The following is a 25,046-nucleotide window of genomic DNA, read 5'->3' as shown; positions in this document are numbered from 1 at the left end:
GTAAATTTAGAGAGCAAAATGAAAAAAGTAAAAATTTGGAAGTCTGAGATCAAGATCATGAGGAGGATGGAATGGTTAAGGGGATTGTAGTTTGGGAGAACACAAAAAACTGAAAACAAAGTCCTTTGACATAAACGGCTAAGTCATTTCCACATTACACAGTGACTCAACCCAAATGGTTTATTTTACTTATGGGTCTTACTAGTTTATTTTAAGAACTCAAAAAACTAGCATATAAATAAACAGCTGATTTTCGAGTCATACTCGAGTTGAAATTCTCAACCCTAACATTACCCGTTTAATTTTCATAGTGTGTTGTGCCACCTCGTTTAAATAAACGTATTGAAATGTCTTATCCAAACTCGTTTATTTTGTGTTGTATTTGTAACATCTCATTTTTCCTTAATAGATTAACTAAGATTTAATGAAATCAAAGATGAGGTTTTTTAAAAGAAAACCTATGCTTCGACGTGGCGCATGGATGCCCGCGACATGGCAAGGTTAATATGGAATGTGCATATCTGGCGGGCTCCACAACGTGGCAAGAGGATGGCCACGACATGGCAGCCGCTGCAGCCTAGACCCGGGATTCAGGCCCGGCTTTGAGCAATGGCAAAAGGGGCATGTGCACAAGTCGGGTGTGCATTCATTATATGTATATTGTAGTGTGTGATATTTTTGAGAAATTTATTAAGTTTTGGTTTATAGTTGTGGATTAAATGTCTTTCAGGTACCAATGATAATCATTGAAAGGTGAAGACGTAAACATTTATCAGCTGCAATGAAGATTCCTTGTTTATATATTATTCTGATTTTTAAACAATATACTTTGGAACAAATGGTTTTCTTAATTTGGATTGTATAAATGTGAAGTTTTACATTAATTAAAAATAAAAATAAAAAAATTGTTGTAAATATGATACGTTACCATGTTTGTATTGGATTGACGTACCCTGTTAATGAAAAAACAAAATAATGACTAGACATGTAGATTGCACAAACCTGGGGACAAGGAAAATCCTTATAATTAACTCTAAAATTAATTATTCAATATAATAAGCTAACAACTTTATTTTATATTAAACTTTTCATCAGTTTTTTTTTTTATCTTTATGTGAAATAGTGGTATAATTTGTTATATTAAACTGTTAATAAATATGTTATATCTATGTTTATAGATAATGCTACTTAAATTAATAACAATGCATTTGCTATTGTAGTAATTAAAAATACTATTTTACGGTTGTTAACAAATCTATATTTTTGGACGGCAATAATAATTATAAATTGTAAGGAATAATTAATGTTGACAAAATATGTATTTGTATTGCGAACCTTTTATAATATATAAAACAAATTGTTATGTCTTTCAAACAAAATAAGGATCAAGATTTGACAATCAATTATTATTTCAAAGATCATTTATATAATAATATCCCACATAACTTAAAGGTATGAAATGAATATTTATATACAAAAAAACAATTGGAAATTAAATCAGTAAATAAAAAATATATATTCTTTTTAAAAGACCAATATAGAAAAATATCATGGATAGATTTTGTGAAGGAAGAAGAGAATCATTGAACTTATACATATCATTTTACTTACTTCATGTACTTTCAACCAGCTATTGAGCTGGTTGTGTCATGTAGGGATAAGGATACACCATGGGACCTATATCGACATCATCCAAGTCAAAAGACATTTCTGACCTTATCCACCTGAGTCGTGACATTGTCAAAGTAGTACAAAAATAGAAAATCATCATAAACTTAGCATACGCAATTACTGATCTTCAATCAAATTCAAACAATACTCTAAAACCCTTCTTTTTCCTTAACTTTTTCCAAATTTGCAATATTAAAATAAACCCAATCCATGTGTATAATTCTGATTCTGTAAAATGACTAAAAAATCCATACCCTTATTACACAAAACAAACGTCCCTCCAAAAATGAATTTTCAAATATCTACATATTTCTTTTTGTATCTATTTGATATATTCAAGAACACTCTGACTAATCTCTTCAAGAAACGAAACAAACCCCATCACACTAGAAAACCCACTTCCATCAACATCCTGTTCTTCAATCAAATAATTCTCAAACACACTCGCATCCTCTTGTCCCCCTCTTATAAACACCAACCTAGGCGTCACACTTCTCTCTTGCTTCACTTTATTTATCTCCCTCCTCAACAAACCTAAAAGCATTTTTTTTTTTTTTTTTAAATTAATTTTTTTATGTTTATTTATTTTAAAAGAAAAAAAAAAAAAAAAAAAACAGACTTACAGTCGTGGGGTGGAGGATAAGGTAAGGTGGGGTCAGCTGTAGAGGAGTAAAAAACAATAAGAGTAGTGAAAGCATCAAGAAAGAAAATCGGGCTTTCACTTGTTAGCAAAGCGGCTCGGCTCAATGAGTGGCGTGGGTAAGCTAACTTATCGGGAGTCGCGTATGACGTCAGCAATGGATATATCGCTCGGTGTAAACTACTCGCTTCCAGCCCACTACATAAAATTTACATAAATATTAGGTTTGAGTATTTGACGATTTTGACTATTTGATTTTGACTATTTGACTTTGACTTCACGTACCTAAACAAGCATTGAAGATAAATGCGATAATCGGGATGAATCCCTTCTTCATGAAACCTCAAAAGAGGGTTTCTCAACAAAGCAAAAACCAATCGAGGCAAAGCTTGTAATTGTGGACATTGAGAAAAGGTAACATCGATGAGGGACCCACTTGAGCTTCCATACTCAGTAACACCACTTTTAATCACTTCGTTATATTGAGCTGTAAGGATCACAAGCCAATCATGTAACAGCATTCGCCCTTCTCTAACTCCTTCACTTGCTGACGCCAGTATGACCTGGCAACATAACGCCACGTCAGCACCAATCAAAATGACCTTTACTATTTGATTTAAATTACCTTGTGAACAAGAATTGAAAGAACGACTTCAGGGTCGACGCTATCGTATAATTCATTGAAGTTATGAGCGACACCAAATTGCATGGTTCGGATTCTGAGGCGTCGTTTGAGGGTATATTTGGAATTTGATTCTGTAGGGGGGACGATTACTGTGTATTGAAAAGCTAATTGTAGCATAGGAAGCTCTGCAGTGTGTCTGAAAGGTAATAAGATTAGGGAAATTGCGAAATTGGAATATGAATTTTTTTTTTTTACCTTGAAAACCCGTAGTTATTTGCAAAGTCGAAGTCGTATGCATATGTGGCATAAGAATCGCAGCAAATAACATGTTGAACATTTTCATATTGTGGATCAGGGAAGAAATGTCCATACTGGAAGAAAATAACAACGATTCAATAGTTTTCTTGAAATTAATCCAAACAAAAATGATAATGATAATGATAATGATAATAACTCACAGAATTCCCATGTTTGAATTCAGTTGATGTTCTTAATCGCATGATACAATTGAATGCATATGGGCGAGTTAACATTCGATACCTTCAAAAAGAAAAAAGATTATTAAAAAATTTAATAACCTTAAATTTTAAAAGATTATTTAAAGCTTATTTTTTGTTGCTTACATGTCTTGAGGAAGTGTTGAGTCATCAGTATTTGGGTATAAAAACAATGAGCCTCCACTATCAATACTAAGAAATTTTAAAGATGCTAAATCTGTATACTCATTTGTGACAGCAAGTATGTCTATGCATACACCTGCTTGAACAGCAACAGCAGCCTGTAAAATATAAATTTCGTAAGGGTAAAATCGTAAATTGAAGGAAAAAAGCAACATACTTTACTCTTATTTACCAATATAGGTGATGTAAGTTTGTAATAAAGTAATAAATAATAGTAAAATAAGATTAAGTTAGATTAGTACCAAATCTTTGTAAAATGGTGTTTGTTCAGGGAGTAATGCCAGCTCAGCATCCTCTCCTTTACTAGCATATTGTTCACCATATCTTCTTGTGTCAAGTTGACCAGGTCCATAATCAGGAGGTCCAGATAAAAAAGCAAATATTCTAGCTGAAAATATAATTTTGGAATTAAGAAACTACAAATCATTAAATGAAAAATGAGAAGGATTAAAGCAATATAAAGTAAAAACCTAAAGCAAAAGTGTTGCCATGTTCAGATCCAAGGTATGAGATGAGTGTTTCCATTGCTAAACCAAAGCCTCTTCCTCCAAGCAAGATTCTATCCAATCCTTGTCCGCCACCTGTACTATCCCATGATGATGTTGGCCTTAAAGTTTCGAGTGCAGATGCGATACGATCTTTACAAGTTTCCACCTGTAGAAAAGATGAAAGGGTATTCAAGGTTTTTCATTTCTTGGCATGATTGGATATGAGATTATGAGGGTGAGGGTTATATGTCATTGAACTTACTGGAGCCAAGAATGAAAACAATGGCATGGCATCTTCAAGCTCAATTGGTAGGGTTCCATCAGAGTCCGCAGGTAAAAAGACATTTTTGACCACAGGGATAGGGCCTTGTACATCGTATAGACCCAATTTGTGGCTGAATGTAGCAAGCCCAAAAAGTGAACCAGGGGCAAGAGCTGTAATTTGAAGTAGATTTTACAATCAAAAATTCATTGGAGAAGATATGGATTAAGAGTCTGGATGATTGTAATGGTAATACCAACCTTCTAAAGCTGCTAACAATGCACTTTTTGTAAGTTCTAAGAACTCATCTGATGCTGAAAAAGTAAGTGAATGTTGATTAAGTTCATGTAGAACAGTAGAAGTGTCATGTCGAAAAGAAAGATGATGCGTATTGTTTCAGCAATCATAATCTGTAGAAGAAGTAATAAAAAGAAGAATCTTACAAGCCAAATCAATAGCAGCAACATAAACAGGCCGTGCTTGCATATCCTCCTCCTCTGAAGCTTCCACTGCAGCATAGAAAGAGATGAGTATAAGCTTATGAATATCAAAATCTACAATTAGAAGAATTGGAACTTCAAAACCTATAAATCAAATGATTTCCAGTGTAAGGAATAGCCAATTTTGTATTACGCTACATTTGCATTGACAAGGAAGAAAAACTGAATAAAGCCTACAATAATGCCAATTCTCCATTTCTATAAGATTGGATTTTCGAGCAAGCTTTTTGAGGTCTGGAATCTTGACTGAAGCTCAATCAACAAACTTTTAACAGGATTTCTCAATCCCTAGTCCCCAACTCATAACTAAATTGAACAATGCATAAGGTAATTGGACATGTAATAATGTATTTAATGTTTGTAGAGAGAGAGAACATGGAGATTACGAGGCATTTCGAGGTCGATGAAGGAAGACATGTTCTCGGGGGCAGATTCGGGGCGAGAGTAACGAGAAATTGTTTCAGATGAGAGGCCATTTAGGGTTCCACAGAGGGAGCAAGTCCACGCCCACTGATCTTGGTCACAGTAGGTGTTGTAGTACGCCCAACAATTTTCGCATCTAGGGATCAAATCTCCGCCCGATCCATACACAGGCGAGTTACCGTTCTCGTCCTTGGAGGCGAACGGCGTCACCGTCACTCCCCACGGCACACCCGACGAATCCTGCGCGTCCGGGTCCGACGGAAACCGTATCACCGTCGCACGCACCGCCATTATTAGTAAAAATCTTTTTGGGAGTTTTTTTGTATTTTTCCGATCGGGGCGGAGAAGATGGCGGGTGCGTATGATTGCGGAGGGGTGTCTGTATCTCCGGCGCTTGTTAGCAGTTTCATGTGTTTGACATTCCACGTACCATCAGCAAATCATTTTGTGCCACGTAAGATTTCCATTGACTACTCTGTGTAGCATGGGTCGGGTAGGCAGAAACGGTTTTCCGATTTTGACATATTTAAAAAATAGAGTAAATTACATGAATGATGGATGCGATTTGTAATTTATGTGTTGTGATTTTTAATTTATTTTATTAATTTCGATCATTTTTTTTTTCGTCTCTAGTCTTTTCCATAAATAAAAACTTATCATTATTTATTTATTTATTGGCTATATTATTTTTCTTTTTTAACTCATTGTTATTTATTTATAATTAATCTAATTTAAAAACATCGATCCCCTTAATTCTTTAATAGTTTTACACCCGTTACGTTTCATTGTTGCCGGAGAGTACAGCCACCACAATATAAGTCACCAAAGTAAATCACCACCAGCTTTGTCACTAGAGTAAATCACCACCAACTCAGCTACTGAAGTAAATCATGATTAATTTTGCCACCGAAAAAACACTTCACCTCAACCCATTCAAACAAGAAATGCATTCAAACAAAAAATGAAATCCAAAAATCCTAACCATCTATCAAACACAAATCCATATAAGAAGAAAAAGAGTGATTATGTTCGTGGATGTGGATGTGACGACGAATGCGACAACGATGGTGAATACGAAGGCAGAAGTCTGGTAACGTTCGTGGGGTATTTTTCCGCAGATCGGTCGATATAAAAAGTGATCATGTTGCAGATTGAAGACGATGGTACAGATCGATGGCGATGATGCATATCAACAATTGATAGTGAAGATCGATGGACCGGATGGTCGATGGTGTAGATTGACGAATTTTAAGTGCAGATCAACGACATCCAAAGGTTTCCAACGACTTTCGTAGGTTTCCAGTGGATTAAGAGTAATGATCGACGGCTTTAGGTACTAATCGATGGTGTACATAGGTTTTCGGCATGTCTAGTTTCTAATGTTGTGCTCTGGTATTGTTCGACGTTTGATGGTTTCGTCGGGTGTGGTTTGATGGTCCACTGATTACGTTGTACATCCTTCAGTTTAGAGAAGAGATGGTTTAAAAAAAACGTATGGAGATAATGTTGAAAAGTGTGTTCAATGTCATTAACTATTGGTGATGTTTCTAATAATAGCAGGGTCCTCTTGGGTTGCCCTCAATACTCAAATTAAGTAGAATATATAAAGGAGGAATTGATTTATTAATCATGATATTTTAATAATTAATAAAAAAACTAATTGGAAAAACAAAATTAGGAATTAATTAACAATTTAATTAATAGAAATCTTGAATATCAATTAATCAACAGTTGATTAATCGTAAATATTCAAGAACCCTGAAAAGAAGGGTGTTGGACGAACATTCCCTTAGGATAAGGGGAATTTCGTTATTAGGTTACCCATCCAACATGGCTTAAGGATAAAACCCTAAAAGACATCAAATACTATAAATAGGGCCTTAGAGATTTATTCTTCCTTGCTCATTCTTGGCATGAATTTTCGTCACTTCTTTCTCCCTCTTTGTGGACGAACTCTCATTATAGTTTGTACTGGTTAAATTTTTATTCTACTATTTTGTATTCATTGGGTTTGAACCAAAAGAGGGATTTTGTTTTAGGTCCTTTACATCCGAACAAGGTGGTACGTACGAGAGTTTAAGCAAGAAGGTCTTTGGCTGCAAAAGAGGTATGTGATTATTCATTTGTATTTTCGTTTTCTAGGGTATATGTAACTAGTATGACACCATAGATCTACAGGGTACATGTACACTTAGGTATATCATAGTTTCGATTTTTTCCGCTACCTAATTTAAGTGTATTTGATGCATAAATAAGCCAACAGTAGTATCATTTCTAGGGTAGATGTAACTTGTATGAAACCATACAACAACAACAAATCCGAATAATAAATCAAGGGCCGACATTGGTGCCTTAGATCCTTGGGTATAGTGAGGATAACTCAACTCGTAATGTTGATCTGAACTGAAAAATAACATTCCTGAATCACTGTCTCACCAAAAATCCCGAACTATCCAAAATAACGAATAATAAGTCAGTAAATGGGAATATCAATCTTGACGAAGAGTCCACATATAATAGTAGTCCATTTTGCCTTTTCTCTAATTTGGGCCAAGGCCCAATACCAAGTCCATGATCCAGAAGTCCACATATACAAGGCCCATCATTGGCCCAATTTTCCAAATTGGAGCCAACTCCCTAATTAGGCCTCATTTAAAGATTCACTAACAAAACTTGCCCAAAATACTCTTATCCAGAGAGTCCAGCAAGGCCCAATTCCGTCTGGCCCATATATGGCCCAATCCCGAAGCCCAAATCGTGAAATCCCAACTGGGGGTGTACGGTGGGTGTACTCCTCTGGTATGCGGGGGGTATGCGAGTCTGTATCAAAACTCTCATAAGTGCTTAATAGCTTAAGCACTTAAGCCCCAACTTCAGATCCATCGACCAAATGTGCCTAAGACTCATAAATTCTTGAACTTTAAGACTTTGGACGTCCAGAAAGGTCTTAAGATATGGTCTTAACCCATTAAGACCTTCATACTCCATGCATGGGGCATATTCAACTATTGGGACATCATTTTTTTTATCACTTAGGACCCCTTCTAGGGTCTGAAAAGGACAACTTATCTCGTTCAAATCATAACATTCACTAGTTTGGGACTTTTGGGACAAGAAATAGTTCCATAAAGATAGCATGGCAATATTTACATTATACAAGCACAAAGTTTGGAACTTTTTACCTTCTGGAGCTTCTAGAGCACAAAGAACTTCATATCTACAAGCTTGTCCTCCTTCTCCAACTTCTTGATGCAAAACCTTCTTCTCCAACTATTCAAAGCACACTCTTTTAGCTCACACACTCAAGAAAGAGGTTAGGGTTTGGGGAAAACAGCTCAAATCTATGGAGGATGAGGTAAAGGAGGGTTATGAGCTCATAAGGATGTTTATATAGCACTCAAACCCTAAATATTAGGGTTTCCTTCTGACATGAGTACGTCCAACGTACTCCTCATGATCCCAAAATTGCAATTTAGCCCTTAGGCTTCTCATGGCTTCACCCATCCATCCTCAGGGACTATAAATGAAAAATCTTGGGATGTTACAGAGACACAACAAAAACATATATTAGGAACAGTCAAAGTCAAAAAAATAAATTAGGGATAAAACGCACAAATTATCCAAACCATATGGACCATTCATGTAATTTACTAAAAAAAAAAAATCTTAAATATATAACCAAAATATATTTAACAACTTTGTCATCTAAAAAATTGTAAAAGAAGTTAGAAAGTTATATTACATTATCAAAAAAGAAAAAACTCATATTTGCTTATGATAAAAGAATAATCACAAGTCAGAAAAGTTACCTTGTAATTTTTCAACACTTCAAGAGAATCTAAGAAACTTCTGCACTTCAAAAAGTTGGATTAGCAGTCAAGAGATTGTTGCTTCAATCCTTTTGTATTCGGAAAAAAAATGTTTTACTTCTAAACATACCAATATATATATATATATATATATATATATATATATATATATATATATATATATATATATATATATATATATATATATATATATAAAGAAATACGTAAGAAGAAAAATATGCAATGTCTTCTGATTTTCGACACTTCAAGACAATATGAAATTAGAAATTCCTTCTAAACCTCACAAAAATGGATTGACAATCAAGATCAAAGTTCTAAAAAGCTCGCCATGGCTCCGCCACGGCGCTCCACGACTCCGCCATGGCGCGCCACGACTCCAAGGATTACACTTACCGCCAAGTTTTACAAAAACGTCACCTTAACTCATATATGTGTATAAAAATGAATAATAGTTAAAAATACATATAAAAATATTAATTATATAGAAAGTTGCCGCCTTAAGTCACGCCGTGACTCGCCAAGGCTCGAAAAAGCTTCAGGCTTGACATTACCGCCAACTCATGCCTTACGTTATCTAAAACCTTGGTCAAGATATTGTCGCTTTAGTGCTTATAAACTCAAAACATCATAGGTATTTATGTTGACAAAGACAAACATACACTACGTATTCTAATAAACTTCAAGTTTACGTTTTGAGTTATTTTTAATGTCAATTGTAGATTTTTAGTATGTATCTTTTAAAAAGTCAAATTTAACATTGCTAACTGTTTCTACTTAAAAAATTGAAAATAAGAAAACGACGTTGGGAAATTAACAAAAGATTTTGTTTTTGGGCGAAAAAGAAAGAATTATAGCTATTAGAACTTGAATTTATCTATGTTTGCATTAATATTTTTAGTTTGGATATGTTTGTATGAATGTTTTACATTTTCATTTGAATGTTTAAGTTTACTGAAATTCAAATACGTTTGCACATTTTTAATTTTTGGAATTTATTCATGTTTAATTATCAACTTTATTTATGGAATCCGACATATGAACCTACAAACTCGAATATGACCTACGATCCATGACCAATCCGACCTGCGACCCACTAACTGTGTTATAAGTATACAAGTTGGTGAGTCGTGTCCAGGTTCCCAACCCATCAACACATGACATACATAATTATATGGGTCGTGTTCGGATTGGTGTATTCTGATCTGCCAACTTGTCAATCTGCGACTGTAAACCTGAACACAACACGATTACAACCCCTAAATATCATTCACATGAGTATGTGTTATTTTGATAAACTCATTAAACTTTATGCTTACTTGTTTAACTTAAATGTTTCAGGTTGTTTTGATAAGAAAGATAATAACTTTGAGTTTTTTTGTATCACATCTACAGTGGCAAATCTAGAACAAAAAACTATATGTTTTTTTATGTAAATAAAACTAAAAATAGATAGATCTTTTAGCAAAAATAGATAGATTTTTTAGTAAAAATATGATAAGTCCTTCATATTTTCTATATATATTTGTTGTAATTAAAAAAAGGTAGGTCCTAAGACCTACCTTCTACACACTTAGCTATGCCCTTGCACATCCATGAATATGTTTTGTAGAGACCTCATTTGATTTTATTTTATTTTGATCACGATCTAAGATGTTTTAAACAAATAGTTATTTTTATTATTCTTGTACATGTTTTAAACAAAAAATTATTTTTATTATATTTTTAGGAATAATTTTCGAATTTTTGTTTATTATAAAAAATGAAAATTTAAGTTTGAAATTTGGAGTGCATAATTACACTTTCCTTAACGTGTTGCCTTCTTTCTTTTGTTAAATTCAAGCGTATTGTTTTTAATAAATCCTAATATATCATTTAATGATAATTATATATTTGTTTTTTTAAAGGGCGAATATATATATATATATATATATATATATATATATATATATATATATATATATATATATATATAAATAAATAAAAGGCCACACGAATAACAAGTAGTTAAAACGAGGGCAATATACAGTGTATAATAAAAGTGCAACACAACATAAAATAGAAATAAAGATTAGCAAAAGGGTGAGATACTCCAATCAAACCACCTGCAATTCACCATGGAAGTTCTATACTTGAACCAAGCAAACGTCATGGACACCACTTCATCGATGATCCTAGCTGGATTCGTTGGTAATCCTTTAAACAACTTGTTGTTCATAACCATCTAGATGGACCACAATAGCCCATAAAACACCGCGACGATCCTCTTCCTCTTCCTAGGGCAATTCCCCCACGTAGCTGCAAAGTTACTAAATTCGACCACATTGTCAAATGGAGTGACAGACATACCACACCATTTGAGAACCCATACTCTAGCCTCTGTCTCCACACTGCATCTAATTAATAGATGATCACTTGTTTCTTCTTTGTTATTGCACAAGGGGCATAGAGTCGATTGGACACTAACACCTCTCTTGTCTAAATTTGATAATGGAAAAAATCAAAATCATAACCTATAAACCAAAAAATACTGACACCGAACAAGTATGAAGTTATACGAAAAATACACACAAATAACAATAAAAACTACTCTAAGAGTCCAGAAAATAGACAAACTATTTTAGATCCGATCTTAAAAGACTAAAGGGTTTCGAATCATAATATCCTCAATGAAACAAATATTCGGGCCAAAAGCCCAATCCGATGAGTTTTTGTCCGTTCTCTTTCAAGCAGGAGTCGCCAAATTGAAATAAACCCAAAACCTCTCTTTCTCAGCTTGGATCTATCTCTGGTAAGCGTCTTCTGATCCTCTTCTTCTCCGAGCAACAAATTTGTGCAGATTCTTGTTTATGATCTTTTGTTTTTTGTGGCTACCTAGAAAGTTAGCAGATTTGTTGCGTAGATTGACAAATTTGTTTGATGACATTTAGGTTTTTTACATGTAATTTCCACATTCCGATTACAAATTTGTTAGATGACATTTATATTCATATTGAGCTGCGATTGACTTACGTATGTGTTCATGTCAATATACACACATGTGATTATTCACGCCCTTGATTCTCTTTGTATGTTATTTCTCCTTGCTCGAATTTACACTAAGCTTCTCACACGAGCTCATTTCAGAATTAATTTTAATCGAACGATGATTACAAGCCAGTTGATGTCTTGTATGAAGGTAGTAAGTGCATTAACAGTTGTATATGTCCACTTAGAGAAACATAAATTTGATTTTCATATGAATGAGTAGGGTTCTAGTGGTTCTTCTTAGTCCACACATACTCATACTCAGTGTGGAGTTATCATGGCCTCTGTTACAGCTTATCGACCATTTTATTGCCTTGACATGAACTTGTCTTATCATTTATCATGGAAAGATTTGTCATTTATCATCAAAACTTATGATGGATATGCAGATTCTTTCACATAATTGAAGTGATAACAGTTAAAAGACACCTCACCATGGCAACAAGACAGATGGTTAGATATGTATCTCGCAGGTTCTCAAGTGGTGGCAAAGTACTTGGTGAGGAGGAGAAGGCTGCAGAGAATGTCTACATCAAGGTAATTCAGTAATTGTTAATTGAGATTTGATTCATGAAATCATAAACTGACATTGGCATTTTGTGAAAAATATGTGTTTATATTCATTGTTTTACAAAAATACTACCTAAAAGTTTAACATCTTTTTGATATGTTATATCATTTTTGGTCCTTATCTAAATTCCATTTTTCTCCTCCAGAAAACCGAGCGAGAGAAATTGGAGAAGCTTGCACAAAAGGTCTCTCTCTCTCTCTCTCTCTCTCTCTCTCTCTCTCTCTCACACACACACACACACACACATGAAAAATTACAGAATTTATTCTTTTGGGCAACTTTGAAAGTGTAGAAAGGAAAAAAAGCGGTATTAGAAAGTATTGGTGATATTGAGTTGAATCCACAAGATTATACTGTTTGTGGACTGTAAAGGGTATTTTAGTCATTTAGTTGATAGTGAAACGATTGTGTTTCAGGGCCCTAAACCTGAAGAGACACCAGTAGCAGGTGATGCAAAAGCAAGTGAGTCCACATCAGCAAAAGTTGTAGGAGTATCAACAGATCTGCACAAGAACTATGCAGTTGTAGCTGGTGTTGTAACTGGTCTTAGTGCTCTTGGATGGTATCTTTTGTCAAAAGACAAAAAGACCCCTGAAGACCTTCATGATTGAAGACTCACTCAATAAGGTATTTCCTTATATGCCCCTTTTCATTCAAGACTTGAAAACAATAAAAATTTACATGATTTTATCACCAATCTTGGTGCTTTTGCTTTGTTTTGTAATCCATATATGATTGTTTTCATATTAAAACTTACTCTTGAGACCCGAATGGCCGAATTTGTTCATGTTTTTGTTAACTTTATGGTTTTAGGCATCAAGTTTATTATTTCCTCTAATTGTGTTGCTTTTTTTTTTCCTTTTCATTTTGAGACTCCAACTAAAAAGAAAAAAGAAATCAACATTTTTAAAGTTTACTACAACATAATGAAAACAATAGTATAAGTTTGGTTATCTATTGTCTTGTTAGATATAGGGAAAACCCAATGTATTATCATTTGATGCTATAAAAAACAATTATGTTATACTGAGTTTGAGTTGACTGGGTCCAAACATTTTTGACCTAGTACTCGGTTGAGTTGACCGACTGGTTTCTTTAAAGAATGTTTTGAGATCATTCCTTATGTGTGCACATCATAAGCGAGATCTAGACTTTCGTACATAATAAATGTATGCAAAAAGTAGAGGTGACAAAAACTGACACGATAAGAAATCAACATGAAATAAACGGGTTTGAGTAAGATACTTCAACCTGTTTAATTAAACGGGCTGACACGATACGACATGAAAAAATAAACGGGTAAAGTTAAGGTTGAAATTTTCAATTCAAATATGACTTGAGAACGACTTGTTTATATGTAACTTTTCTGAATATTTTAAATAAACTAGAAAAACCAAAACCAAAACAATACGTAAAAAAAAAACCTTTGGGTTTATTCGTTTTGTAACGTGGAATACACTTAACTGTCTTAGTAAAGGCTTTGATTTTTCGTTTTTTTTGTTGTCGCCCAAATTATATAGTCTCCTCAACCATTCCCTCATCCTCGTGATCCCTCCCTTCTTATTCCAAGTTATATTCATTCCATTTTGTTCTCGAAACTTCTTATAAATTTAGCCATTTCGCCTTCCAACTGTTACATTTCCTTTCCATTTATCAAAATCATACTCTTTCAACATGTTTAATGTTTTAACCTCACATCCCATGACACATTTTAAGGTATACCCCTAATTCCAAACCCGAAACGAAAATAAACAAGTTGACACGACATGACACGTTAATTAAACGGACCGGATTAGAGTTTTATTTTCGTGTCGGGTTAGAGTCAAGTTCTCTCAACCAGTTTATTGTTTCGACACGACACAGTTGTCAGGTCTAACAAAAAATAAACTTTGTATATATTTATAATTTACAATATACAAGTAAGTTAATGCATGTAGTATAATTTCAATCCCTTAACTTTGTGTAATTGTCATTTTCAACCTTTATATTTTATAAAATGATATTTTTCATCTTTGTACTTTATAAAATATCACTTTTACCTTCTCCATATTCAATGTTGTAAAATATCACTTTCACCCATTCGTTTTTTAAACTTTCGTGTTTATCCCATAGTATATACAAATATGATTTTTCCTAATCTACTTTGTAAAATGCATCTTCCATTCCTCTCTTTTTGAAAATGTTACTTTGATGCTCTCAACTTTGTATTTTGTAAATTAATTCTCTCTACTATATATTAATTTATGTGCTTCATGAAAAGAAAATCTTCTATGTAAAATTCAAAAAGACAGTGTCGGAAAGAAAATGCAAGAAATTCTCACTCGAGAATCTATTTTTTTCTCATGTTAACGCTACATGTAATGTCTTCAAAGACCTCCAATTCATGCTAAGGTAGTGTTTTTGTTAGAATTTTAAATTTGAATTGAGTTGCATTCGTTCATATTTTATTAGAGGTTTTGTTTTATACCAAATGTTTTTGAGGATGGTGATAATTGAAAAGAGTAACCAAATGTTTTATACCAAATAAATATTCATTCAAAATAATTTACTATCTTTTCATAATTACTTTTTAAAGAACTATGAAGTGGTAAATATGTTCAGAAAATACCATGCTTGTGTACAAAACTCCACATCAGTGTTCGTGAATGTTAATCATTCAATGCCCTAAACAACCCACTTCAAATAGACCAATCCAATTAAAATTCATACTATACTTATAAACGTCTCATTTTTCCTATCACCTTATGAATTTTCCTATTCTTTATAATTAATAATAATTCTAATGTTAGATACGTGCAAAACCTCTTGAACTCATGTAACTTATATTCTTAATCTTTTCAACTTATAAGATATGTGATTCTTTATAAGTTCATAATACGATTTTTCTATTTTTATTTTTCAAGTCTCAACTTACACGTATGAAAACTATTGTTGAAATAATGCATAAACAAGGTCTATAATCACCAGCTTCGTTAGTCCCAGTGTTCATGTCTACTCCTTACTCTTCTTATAACTACTATTTCCTTCTACACAAGTGAATGCTACATAATTCTACTTACAAGTTTAGCTCCTTTATCATAGCTAACATTACCCTAAATCAAATGATTGTTTGTGTAGGTATAGTGAATTCACTATATATGGATCCATTGTAATGAAAATTTTCACTTGCTGCGGAACATTGTTGCTTTGTCAAAACCTACAAATTGTTAATTTGTTATTATCTTTTTGATATTTAACTCCTAATGTCATCACAATATGGTGTAGGGATGATCATTTTGAGTGAAAAGCGAACCAAAACCGATTGGTACAAAATAGACTTAAATGTTCTGGTTATTGGTTCTAAATATCCCTCAATTTCATTATTGGGTTCGGTCTTAACAGGTATCGTGTATACCGGTTTCAAGAATCGGAACCAAAAATTCAAAAGTTAACAAGTTTACAAAACTCTAATAATGAAGACTTATAAAACTATTGTACAATGAACTATTTCTTATTTTTAGCATAAGATTTGTTAGGTTAGCAAGCTTACAAAACATAGTATTTTGGATTTAATTATGTCCTATATTTTGAGATAAATACTTTAAGATTCTGTTGGCAATATGTATTTTTTATTTATAACCATTTCGTTTTGGTGGTTTCTTTTTGGGTGGCATTTTGATGTTCCAAATACGAATATGCATGCATGTACTTGGTTATATTTGTATTCACATTGATGTAATATAATAGATGATATAATCATATAACTAGTTGGAGCACTGAGCAAATAGGTTTTTCATTTCGTAGATGTATCATTTTCACTTTACCCCAAGGATGAAGATAGGGTGATTGAATAACTAATAAAACAATACAATTTACTTCCTGTGAAGTCATTTGTTTCAAGGAAAATGGGTATTAAGTATTAACACATTGCAATTTACTTCCTCTACATTCATATTTTACATAAACCTCCCCTGTAATATAAAAACAAGTGTCAAACAGCCCCCTTTACACATTACTTTTGTACAAAAAAAACTCACGGTTTCAGTTATTTTCAGTTCCAAACCCAAATTTTGGTTATTTCCGGTTCCGATTGACCATAGATTTTTTGGTCTTAACCACTTCCAAACTCGATATAACCGGTTCCGTACTGAAAACCAAATTGGAAAACAAACACACTGGATATTCTGAAGATATTCCCAGTCTGATACCTAGAACCAGAACCAGAACCAACGATTCCGGAAACAGTTTTGAATTATTAATCATGTAATATGTTTCGGGACCCGTTTAGAACCAGAACCAGAATCGGTACCAACGATTCCGGAAACAGTTTTGAATTATTAAACATGTAATATGTTTTGGGACCCGTTCTAACATTCTAGGTACCGTGGGTTCCAGTTTCACTAAGCTTATACATGCAAAACAGCAAAAAACAACATAAATAAAAATGTAAATTCTAACATATTTTAAGCACATGGTTGCTTTCCCGCGCAAAGCACGATGATACATCTACTGAACTATAAACATCGGACATCTCATTGTAATTGAATCATATTTTTTCTAAAATTTCAACATCCAAACGGGTTATTGATGATGCCAATGTAGATCCAAACAAAGGCAAATGTATCTGATCTAATTATTTGATTTGTCTAATTATCATCCAATTAGCATCTGATATCTAAATTATTATAAAGTAGTAAAATTACTAATATATACATTTATATAATTTAAATGTTAATAAGAAAAAAAATTACAAAATAAAAATAAAATAAAATATCATTACATTATTTGGAAATTTGTTGGTTCTAATCATTTATATTAGAATTGTTTTTTGAACGACATGTTATCCTAAGGCTGAAACGTTCACATGGATGCATTAAAGAACCAAATCTAAAAACGTTGTAAATCATACCAATAGACAAGCAAGCATACTAACAAATAATATTGAAAATTATATCTCGATTAGTTGCGAATAATATATCCAATTATTATTAATAAGATTACCAAGTTTCGTCCAGAAACAGATTAATCCTTCTCGATTAGATCTGATTATAAAAAAGGTAGGAGAAGAGTGTCCTGTTGTTAGGCGAAATTAAAAGCAATACAATAATGTAAAACCGACCTGTTGACGACTGATCTAGATTGTGGAATCACTGCACGCCTTGCTCTCCAAGCAAACTGTTTTCTAGACCTTCCAAAATATTACGACTTGACCTCAAAATATTCCGACTTGACCTCAACGAAGTGCCAAATAATTGCATGGATTCACGACATCAGCTGGTGCTAGGCTAGGCGTGCATGTAGGCTTGACCTATTTCTTTGATCCACTAAAACTTTTGATGTAAACCCACAAAGGTTTCTTCCTCCCACCAATGTAGGATACAAAAGAAATTACCAACTTGCAATTTCCTTTATATATATAAAGTTCCAACAAAAAATATCTAATAGATAAAACGGATTTCATTCTAATTTTCAATTGAATTGATTCGGTTGACCATATTCAATTGGATGGATTGATTGGAAGTATGCAATGTCCAATAGATGATTGGATCGGATCCCTTCCATTCAAAAACATTAGATGTGAACCAACAAAAACCTCTTGTTTCGATTTTAAGATCAATGTTATGTTATTGTATTATTATTTTGTGATTCGAATGGTAATTTGTATAATATGTTGAGTTTAACCTTACTTCGAAATGGACAAGAAATCGTTTTCATAAATAGGGAAAATAACTCTTGAGGGTAACTAATTGTTGCGTTTATTTTTATTTGGTCCCTTTCATTTTTTATGTACTTAATATACCATCGAACTTTTGTTTCTGTTTACCATAACCCTTTTGACCGACTTTTGATTTGTGATAGCCGGTCAAAGGGTTATTGTGAACACAAACAACAAGTTCATTTGTATATTGAGTACCAAAAAAAGGGACCAGATGAGAACAAATGCAACAGTTGGTTACCCTCCTGATTCATTTTCCCTTTACTCATTTACAGCAAATCCCACGTCATCTCTTGCTGATATTAATTACTTTATGAGATTCATTCTTGCTTCTCTTCAAAACATAACTCACGAAAGAACATTATTCATACATGTACAACTCTGTAATGCACTTGAATATTTATTAGGGGAATCTTGACTAAGCAGGTGCATTTCATGACTATATTTACATTTCCAATCAAATGATTTATCGTATCATGTATCCTAAACAAGTATACAAACAAGTGGAATCACATGTGCTGTGATGTTTGAGTTTACTTAGCTTTAAGATCGAATTCATGGGATAAGATACAACATTAATATGCACAATATCATGTAGCTTTTGCAGACACATCATCATAATATTCCTTAAGATAAATGTTTATGCTGATAAATATACCTCTCATACACAGTCATATCCTTTTGCAGAGAGGTGTTGATAGCTAACTACAGTAAGCATAACATAGACAATGTTTTAACAAAGTTACCCCTTTGAAACGCTCTTCATATACGTTATGGCTAAAGAAGGTTGCAGTCTTTGATAATTTTGCAACTTTAATTTCATTTAACTTTTCGGGGAAAATGACTCAGAAGGATAACCAACTGTTGAGTTTGTTCTCATTTGACCTATTTCATTTTTTTTTGTACTCAATATACAATCGAACTTGTTGTTTTTGTTCACCATAACTTTTTAACCGACTATCACAGGTCAAAAGCCGATCAAAAGTGTTATGGTGAACACAAACAACAAATTCGATGGTATATTGAGTACAAAAAAAGAAAGAGACTAAATAAAAACACAAAGCGACAGATAGTTACCCTCAATAGTCATTTTCCCTCGTAAATATAATTATAATTACATGTCCTTTAAATTAAAAAAAAGTTGTTGATCCATATAAGCTCCCATTTATTTGGAAAGTAGTACCAGTTGGGACCTAATGACTTGTCATAAGCATGTGGCAATCAATCTTCATTTTAATATCACATGTCATGGATCACATTCGTATTCTTTGTCATAACGGATCAAACAATCATAGCAAGATGCTATTCGTAGTGCAAGTCGCGGTTGTACCTTGTGCTGTATCACTTATACTAAAGGCTATCTCAAATATGCTCTGTTCATCACATGTTTTTTGGACTATTTGTGTTTTTTAGTTTTTACCATGTCATCTTATATCAAAAAGTATATGATTTAAGAACTTCCAAATTGCCTCTTTCAAAGCCAGTGCAATCAAAGTTTGGCCTTTCAATACTTGAAAACCTTTCAACCTTAGTTTGTGGGGCCCACTTTCTACTATATCACCAAATTAATCTCACTATCTCCATATAGTATTCAATTGAATTTAATAAATTATATTCGTTAGTGATTCATAATTGAGTAAACTTTAGTTATGTTTATAGGAAAAAAGTTAAAGGTGGATATATTTTTTGAAAAAAAAAAGAAGCAAAAATAATGCTCAAACTTTTAATCAAAACATAAACAAAACTAATTTTATGATTATGCTAATAGTTTTGAATATATTATTGACTACTTATTAATTACAAAACAATTATTATATTTTTTAAAATATAAAGTAGTTGATTTGCAAGTGGGAACCATTTTTGAGAAATGTGTTGATATTGTATTGATGTAGTACAGTTAAAATATGAGGTGGAAGACCTAAAACTTTGAACTTATACTTACATAGATGACTGTATTTAAGGTATTGTATAAATTTTAAACGTCAATTGCTAGACAAATTAGTTATATAAAGTATTATTTAATGAGAACTAAGTACAGAAAACATGGAAGACAAAAACAACATTACGGGTATTATGGTGACTAATTGTCCACTGATTTTCAAAATATTTTATTTCGAGTTACTCATAAAAATGAACATATATGGTGTCACCTATCACTACTAAGAAACTTTTTTTTTTGTTTGAAAATATGAGCTAATAATCATTAAGCTCGTGACAAATAAGTGTGAGCTAGCAATGATTTACTTTTTTCAAATAGTACGCTCACGTAACACTTGTGGTTTTCGCTATCTTATCAACTATGTATATGTATTCTTGTGAAAGACCTACAAAATGAATTTGTAATCGTGAAATATAGCCATATATCTTCATTCATACGCTAAACAAACTCCCTATCACTTTGTTATCGTTCTCTTATGAAGAAAAATGTTTGTTAGGCCATTCAAGAAGTCCAAGAAATAGAAATTATTTGCAAGCTCCTTGGGTACCAACGAAGGTAATTTTTATTATGTAGATGAAGAATGACATTGTTTCCTACTTAACCGATTTTCTGATGTTGGTCCAGATCACCCATACCATTATTGTTCTGGACCACTTCCACCAATGATGTGCCCTAATACATTTGAAGCTATGTCGAATTGTAAAGAAGTCCAAGAAAGAGACTCAAAAAGGTATTGGAAAGAGAAATTAAATATCTTTCTATATTTTCTTACTACCCATATAAAATGGTAACATATGTTATATTTGAATAATATTATCATTAATTTAATATATTTGTTATATTTGAATAATATTATCATTAATTTAATACATTTGTCATCATTTCAAATGGATAGGAGGATATGTAAGAAGAAAAATAGAAGAATATTTAATTTCTCATTTAGAAATTATGGCACATAGAGATATTCTGGTAGTAGAGATAAAAAAAGGTTGTTTAGAAATAAATAAAACTTGTGGAAAAGTTGATATTGGATGGATAGTTTTGAAATTCTCCAAAATTGAACTATATTAAAAAAAAAGAGTAAATTACACGAATAGTTCCTATGGTTTAAGGTAATTTGAACGTTTGGTTCATAACTTATTATTATTATTTTTTTAATTTGAAAGGTCACTACTGTTTGTTTGCTTGATTATTGTCTTATCTAAAAAAACTATTTTGTCCTTGATTTTTTAAAATATTTAAATAAACATACCCCAATCCTAACCCCCTCACCTTACCTTATTTATCTCACAAAAAGTAGGGACTTTCCGAGTTAAAAAAATAAATTAGGGACCAAGCACACAAATTACCTCAAACCATAAGGACCATTCGTGTAATTTACTCTAAAAAAAGATATTAAAATTATGCAAGGATTTATTGATGGAGAAAAAAAAAACATTTGATCCATTACAACGTTCGGAATTATGTAAAAAAAATTAGTTATCATGTAGTTATCTGTTAATTAATGCATCATATGTTGCAATATGTACCAAACTTTATGTTTTATACAAAATAAAGATGCAAAACGTCTATACATGAATACAAGTCACATGTGTCGATATAATCTGTCTCATACGCCTATGATACTCCAACACAAAGGTCTTGATATTAGCTTCTTTCATTTTCAACATTTCCACTACTCAAATTCTCTAACTAGATGCAAAAAATAAGTTCTCATAATCTCTATTGTTTTCTTGCTAGGGGATACATGTGGCAAGTTGAGTATTTACGTTCACTTTGGTGAACTATCACCGAAAACTTGTAAACCAAGTTGTCATGGACAACTAAAGTCAACGTCCTCGAGTCCAAAGTAGCAGTCTCAACCAATGAGTATTCTAATGTTAATGATTATAAATACATGTTCAAATATGTGAAAAAAGTTGAAATCCAAATTGGTATAGTAAACTTCATGAATTTGAAAATATACTTACCAAATCAACATCATCTGAAGCTAGATATGGAAGCTTCAAAATTTACAAGTGCAAACATTGTATTGAAAATGTAATACATCATAAAATGGACAACCATAATCATCTACCTTTCTATTGGATTGCTCGGAATCTATTAGTAATAAAACTCCATATATCGATATGAAGATCATGGGATTCGAACCATGTTCGATTCATTTTGGACTATTTCATATAAAGTTATACCAATAGACCACCTTGTTAGTGGTTAGTGTATAAGATTACTTCGGTATCTAGCTAAGCATGTTCGATAATAGGATTGTTATCACATAAAGTTTTCTTCCAAAATTCAAAGTTTATAAATCTTTCACTTTTACAAACCCTAATTAACTTTGGAACATAGATCTCTAAATTCTCAACCCATAACCCATATAATACATAATTATACTCAAGATATAAAGATCTAAATAATTCATGAACATATCCGATTAAAGGGTATATGAACCCACAATATAAATTGAAAGGGTATATGAACCCAATATAACTTCAACATATCGAATATTCCAAATATATATCAAATATAACAAATTTGTCCATCTATAACTCAAAGCATGTTGGTTGATTAAAATATATGTCAAAGCATATCAATATGCTTAAAATAAACTTCATATTTAAAAGTCATTCACAAAATCATATCCTTAAATCATTTAAGGACGTCCCCGTTAATAAATTATACTCCCTTCATGCCAAAATTATTGTCCACGTTTGACTTTTTAAGTCTCTTTTGTTCAACTTTGATCTTAAATAATTTACTTTTTGTTATATAATTTTTTATGCATGATATATGAATAGATTGTTTTTTAAGTGTATTTTCGTTGTTATAAGTTTCATCAAAAATTATATATCACAAATAAAGTTATTTGTGGTCAAAGTTGACATGAAAAGACTTCAAATCGCAAGCTATACTTCTTAACTTTCAAATGAATGATAAATCTTCTAATACCTCCATTCCTCTTCAAGAATTGTTTGAGAACTCATTTGTCACCTAGGACTATCAATAGTTATGTCAAAATCCTATTAAGTGTCCCATTAATTCATTTATTAAGTTCTTAATTTCAATTGTGGAATTTCATTATTTCAAAACATTCCTTATGATAAAACATGAATGTAGGAGAAAATCGTATGTGATTTCAAGGATACATGTAAAAGTTATGAGCAATACAGTTTTAATGACAAAAGTCTACATTTAAGCCCACTCGAGCTTAATGCTGAACAAACCCAGAATGTTGAAAAGAGTGGGTTTTATCCTTTTAGACATTGTATTTTCTTCATATGACCTGCAAACTCTACCAAAATTCACCAATATTAATTTATGAAATACGTAAGTGCATTATCATTTTTATATCTCAATTAAGTCTAATAAACTAGTAAGTTCTAAATGAACCTCCAAATACATTAATAAGCTTATATATTACTTATTTCAATGAGGATTGCTCAAATCCATTGAGTTCATGATGATTCTAGAGTTGTTACAACTCAAACTTCAAATCCATTTTCAATTAAATCAATCATCAATAAACAAACATCCACATGATCAATCCTAACTCAAACTTCAAATTCACTTTCAATTAAATAAGTGATCAATAAAACAACATATACATGATCTAATGCTTCAATCCATGTTAGTTTCCATTACTTATTAAATCAACATTGAACTTATTTCCAAAATCTCGTATATTAACATTGAAGCCCTAGATAATGCTTAAACAAAAATAGATCTAAATGATTCACTATTATGACCTTATATTTGGAAAATAATGCATCAATTAGACTTGTAAACAAGTTCATAACCCTACAAGGATCATGAATCTCAAATTTGAGAAGCTATGGTTACAAAAAACCCCAAAACTTCGCTATAACTCAGTTAGACACAAACATAAGCATGATTTGCAAACCCAACCATGGATAATGATTTAGATACATTAAATGATCATAAAACATCATGGATTCACAACTTAAACCATTAGATTCGAAATCTATAGAGCTAGGGTTGGAGTTCTTCCCAAAACCTCTTTGAATATCAAATTTAGAAATTATAATGAAAGTTGTTGGTTGAATCATGAAGTGGAACTGAAATGGTAACTAGAACTTGACATAAAATCACAAAAATAATCATGAAACTATAAATTGATACCAACTTAAACCATAGAATTGAATTTGAGAAGAAAAGGGAAATGAAGGCTATCTTTAAGTTAGGATATGAAGGGGTTTGGCCATGGCTTTAACAAATCAACTTGTAACCTTCTAATCATCATGAGAAAGGAATGAGATAATCTATGGAGGTGCTCTTATAGGCTGAACATGTTTGAATGAGGGGCAGAGAAGAGGGTTCGAGATCTAATATCAAAACTATGAGCATTTGGCTAATAATGCCCCTCAACTTAAAAAACTAACACTTAGACAACCATTTTGGCTTGAAAATTAACTACTAACTTAATATTTTCCTAAATAACTCTTCCCCATATAATTTATGACTTTCACATCTTATTTAGTTAACATGAGTCAAGTTTTTATTTTTGCAAACTAGCAGCTTTGGTCCCTTAATCTTAACTTTATCAATTTGACTCTATTAAAATTCTAGTTTATTTCTATTATAATATATTTTATTTATAAATTTTAATTATTTATTTTTATATTTTATTTCCTTAAATATTTCACAAAAAATGACAAAAACTTCTATGCCCATTTTGAA

At 32.2% G+C, this 25,046-nt stretch overlaps 2 protein-coding genes and 1 long non-coding RNA gene across 3 annotated transcripts; 2 read left to right on the top strand and 1 right to left on the bottom strand.

The window, feature by feature from the left end:
• Nucleotides 1-1,869: 1,869 nt before the first annotated feature.
• Nucleotides 1,870-5,699, bottom strand: LOC145000618 (sec23/sec24 transport family protein). Its single transcript, XM_078959878.1, has 13 exons — nt 5,253-5,699; nt 4,810-4,875; nt 4,627-4,680; nt 4,367-4,539; nt 4,087-4,270; nt 3,859-4,004; nt 3,560-3,714; nt 3,395-3,476; nt 3,192-3,307; nt 2,937-3,132; nt 2,597-2,874; nt 2,295-2,509; nt 1,870-2,205 (listed from the first exon to the last, which is right to left on the bottom strand). The coding sequence occupies exons 1-13, from the start codon at nt 5,578-5,580 to the stop codon at nt 1,994-1,996; spliced, it is 2,205 nt and encodes a 734-aa protein (XP_078816004.1). The 5' UTR covers nt 5,581-5,699; the 3' UTR covers nt 1,870-1,993.
• On the top strand, nt 4,535-5,917 carry LOC145000620 (uncharacterized). Its single transcript, XR_013661315.1, has 2 exons — nt 4,535-5,098; nt 5,231-5,917. It is a non-coding gene; the product is annotated as an uncharacterized LOC145000620 (long non-coding RNA).
• Nucleotides 5,918-11,774: 5,857 nt separating this feature from the next.
• On the top strand, nt 11,775-13,485 carry LOC145003496 (uncharacterized protein At2g27730, mitochondrial-like). The gene is made up of 4 exons (XM_078962626.1): nt 11,775-11,907; nt 12,533-12,680; nt 12,860-12,898; nt 13,131-13,485. The coding sequence occupies exons 2-4, from the start codon at nt 12,579-12,581 to the stop codon at nt 13,323-13,325; spliced, it is 336 nt and encodes a 111-aa protein (XP_078818752.1). The 5' UTR covers nt 11,775-11,907; nt 12,533-12,578; the 3' UTR covers nt 13,326-13,485.
• Nucleotides 13,486-25,046: the final 11,561 nt, after the last annotated feature.

Source organism: Lactuca saligna, chromosome 6 (genome assembly GCF_052625555.1).
Source record: "Lactuca saligna cultivar CGN05327 chromosome 6, ASM5262555v1, whole genome shotgun sequence".
Lineage (NCBI taxonomy): Eukaryota > Viridiplantae > Streptophyta > Magnoliopsida > Asterales > Asteraceae > Lactuca > Lactuca saligna.
The sequence above is the reverse complement of the archived record's forward strand: the minus strand, read 5'-3'. Positions and strand labels throughout refer to the sequence as shown.

Coding starts and splice junctions, on each gene's coding strand:
- LOC145003496 (XM_078962626.1), top strand. CDS start 12,579: ATGGCAACAAGACAGATGGTTAGATATGTATCTCGCAGGTTCTCAAGT. Junction 12,681..12,859: donor CAGAGAATGTCTACATCAAG/GTAATTCAGTAA, acceptor TTTCTCCTCCAG/AAAACCGAGCGAGAGAAATT. Junction 12,899..13,130: donor TGGAGAAGCTTGCACAAAAG/GTCTCTCTCTCT, acceptor ATTGTGTTTCAG/GGCCCTAAACCTGAAGAGAC.
- LOC145000618 (XM_078959878.1), bottom strand. CDS start 5,580: ATGGCGGTGCGTGCGACGGTGATACGGTTTCCGTCGGACCCGGACGCG. Junction 4,876..5,252: donor CATCGACCTCGAAATGCCTC/GTAATCTCCATG, acceptor TCTATGCTGCAG/TGGAAGCTTCAGAGGAGGAG. Junction 3,133..3,191: donor AATAACTACGGGTTTTCAAG/GTAAAAAAAAAA, acceptor ATTACCTTTCAG/ACACACTGCAGAGCTTCCTA.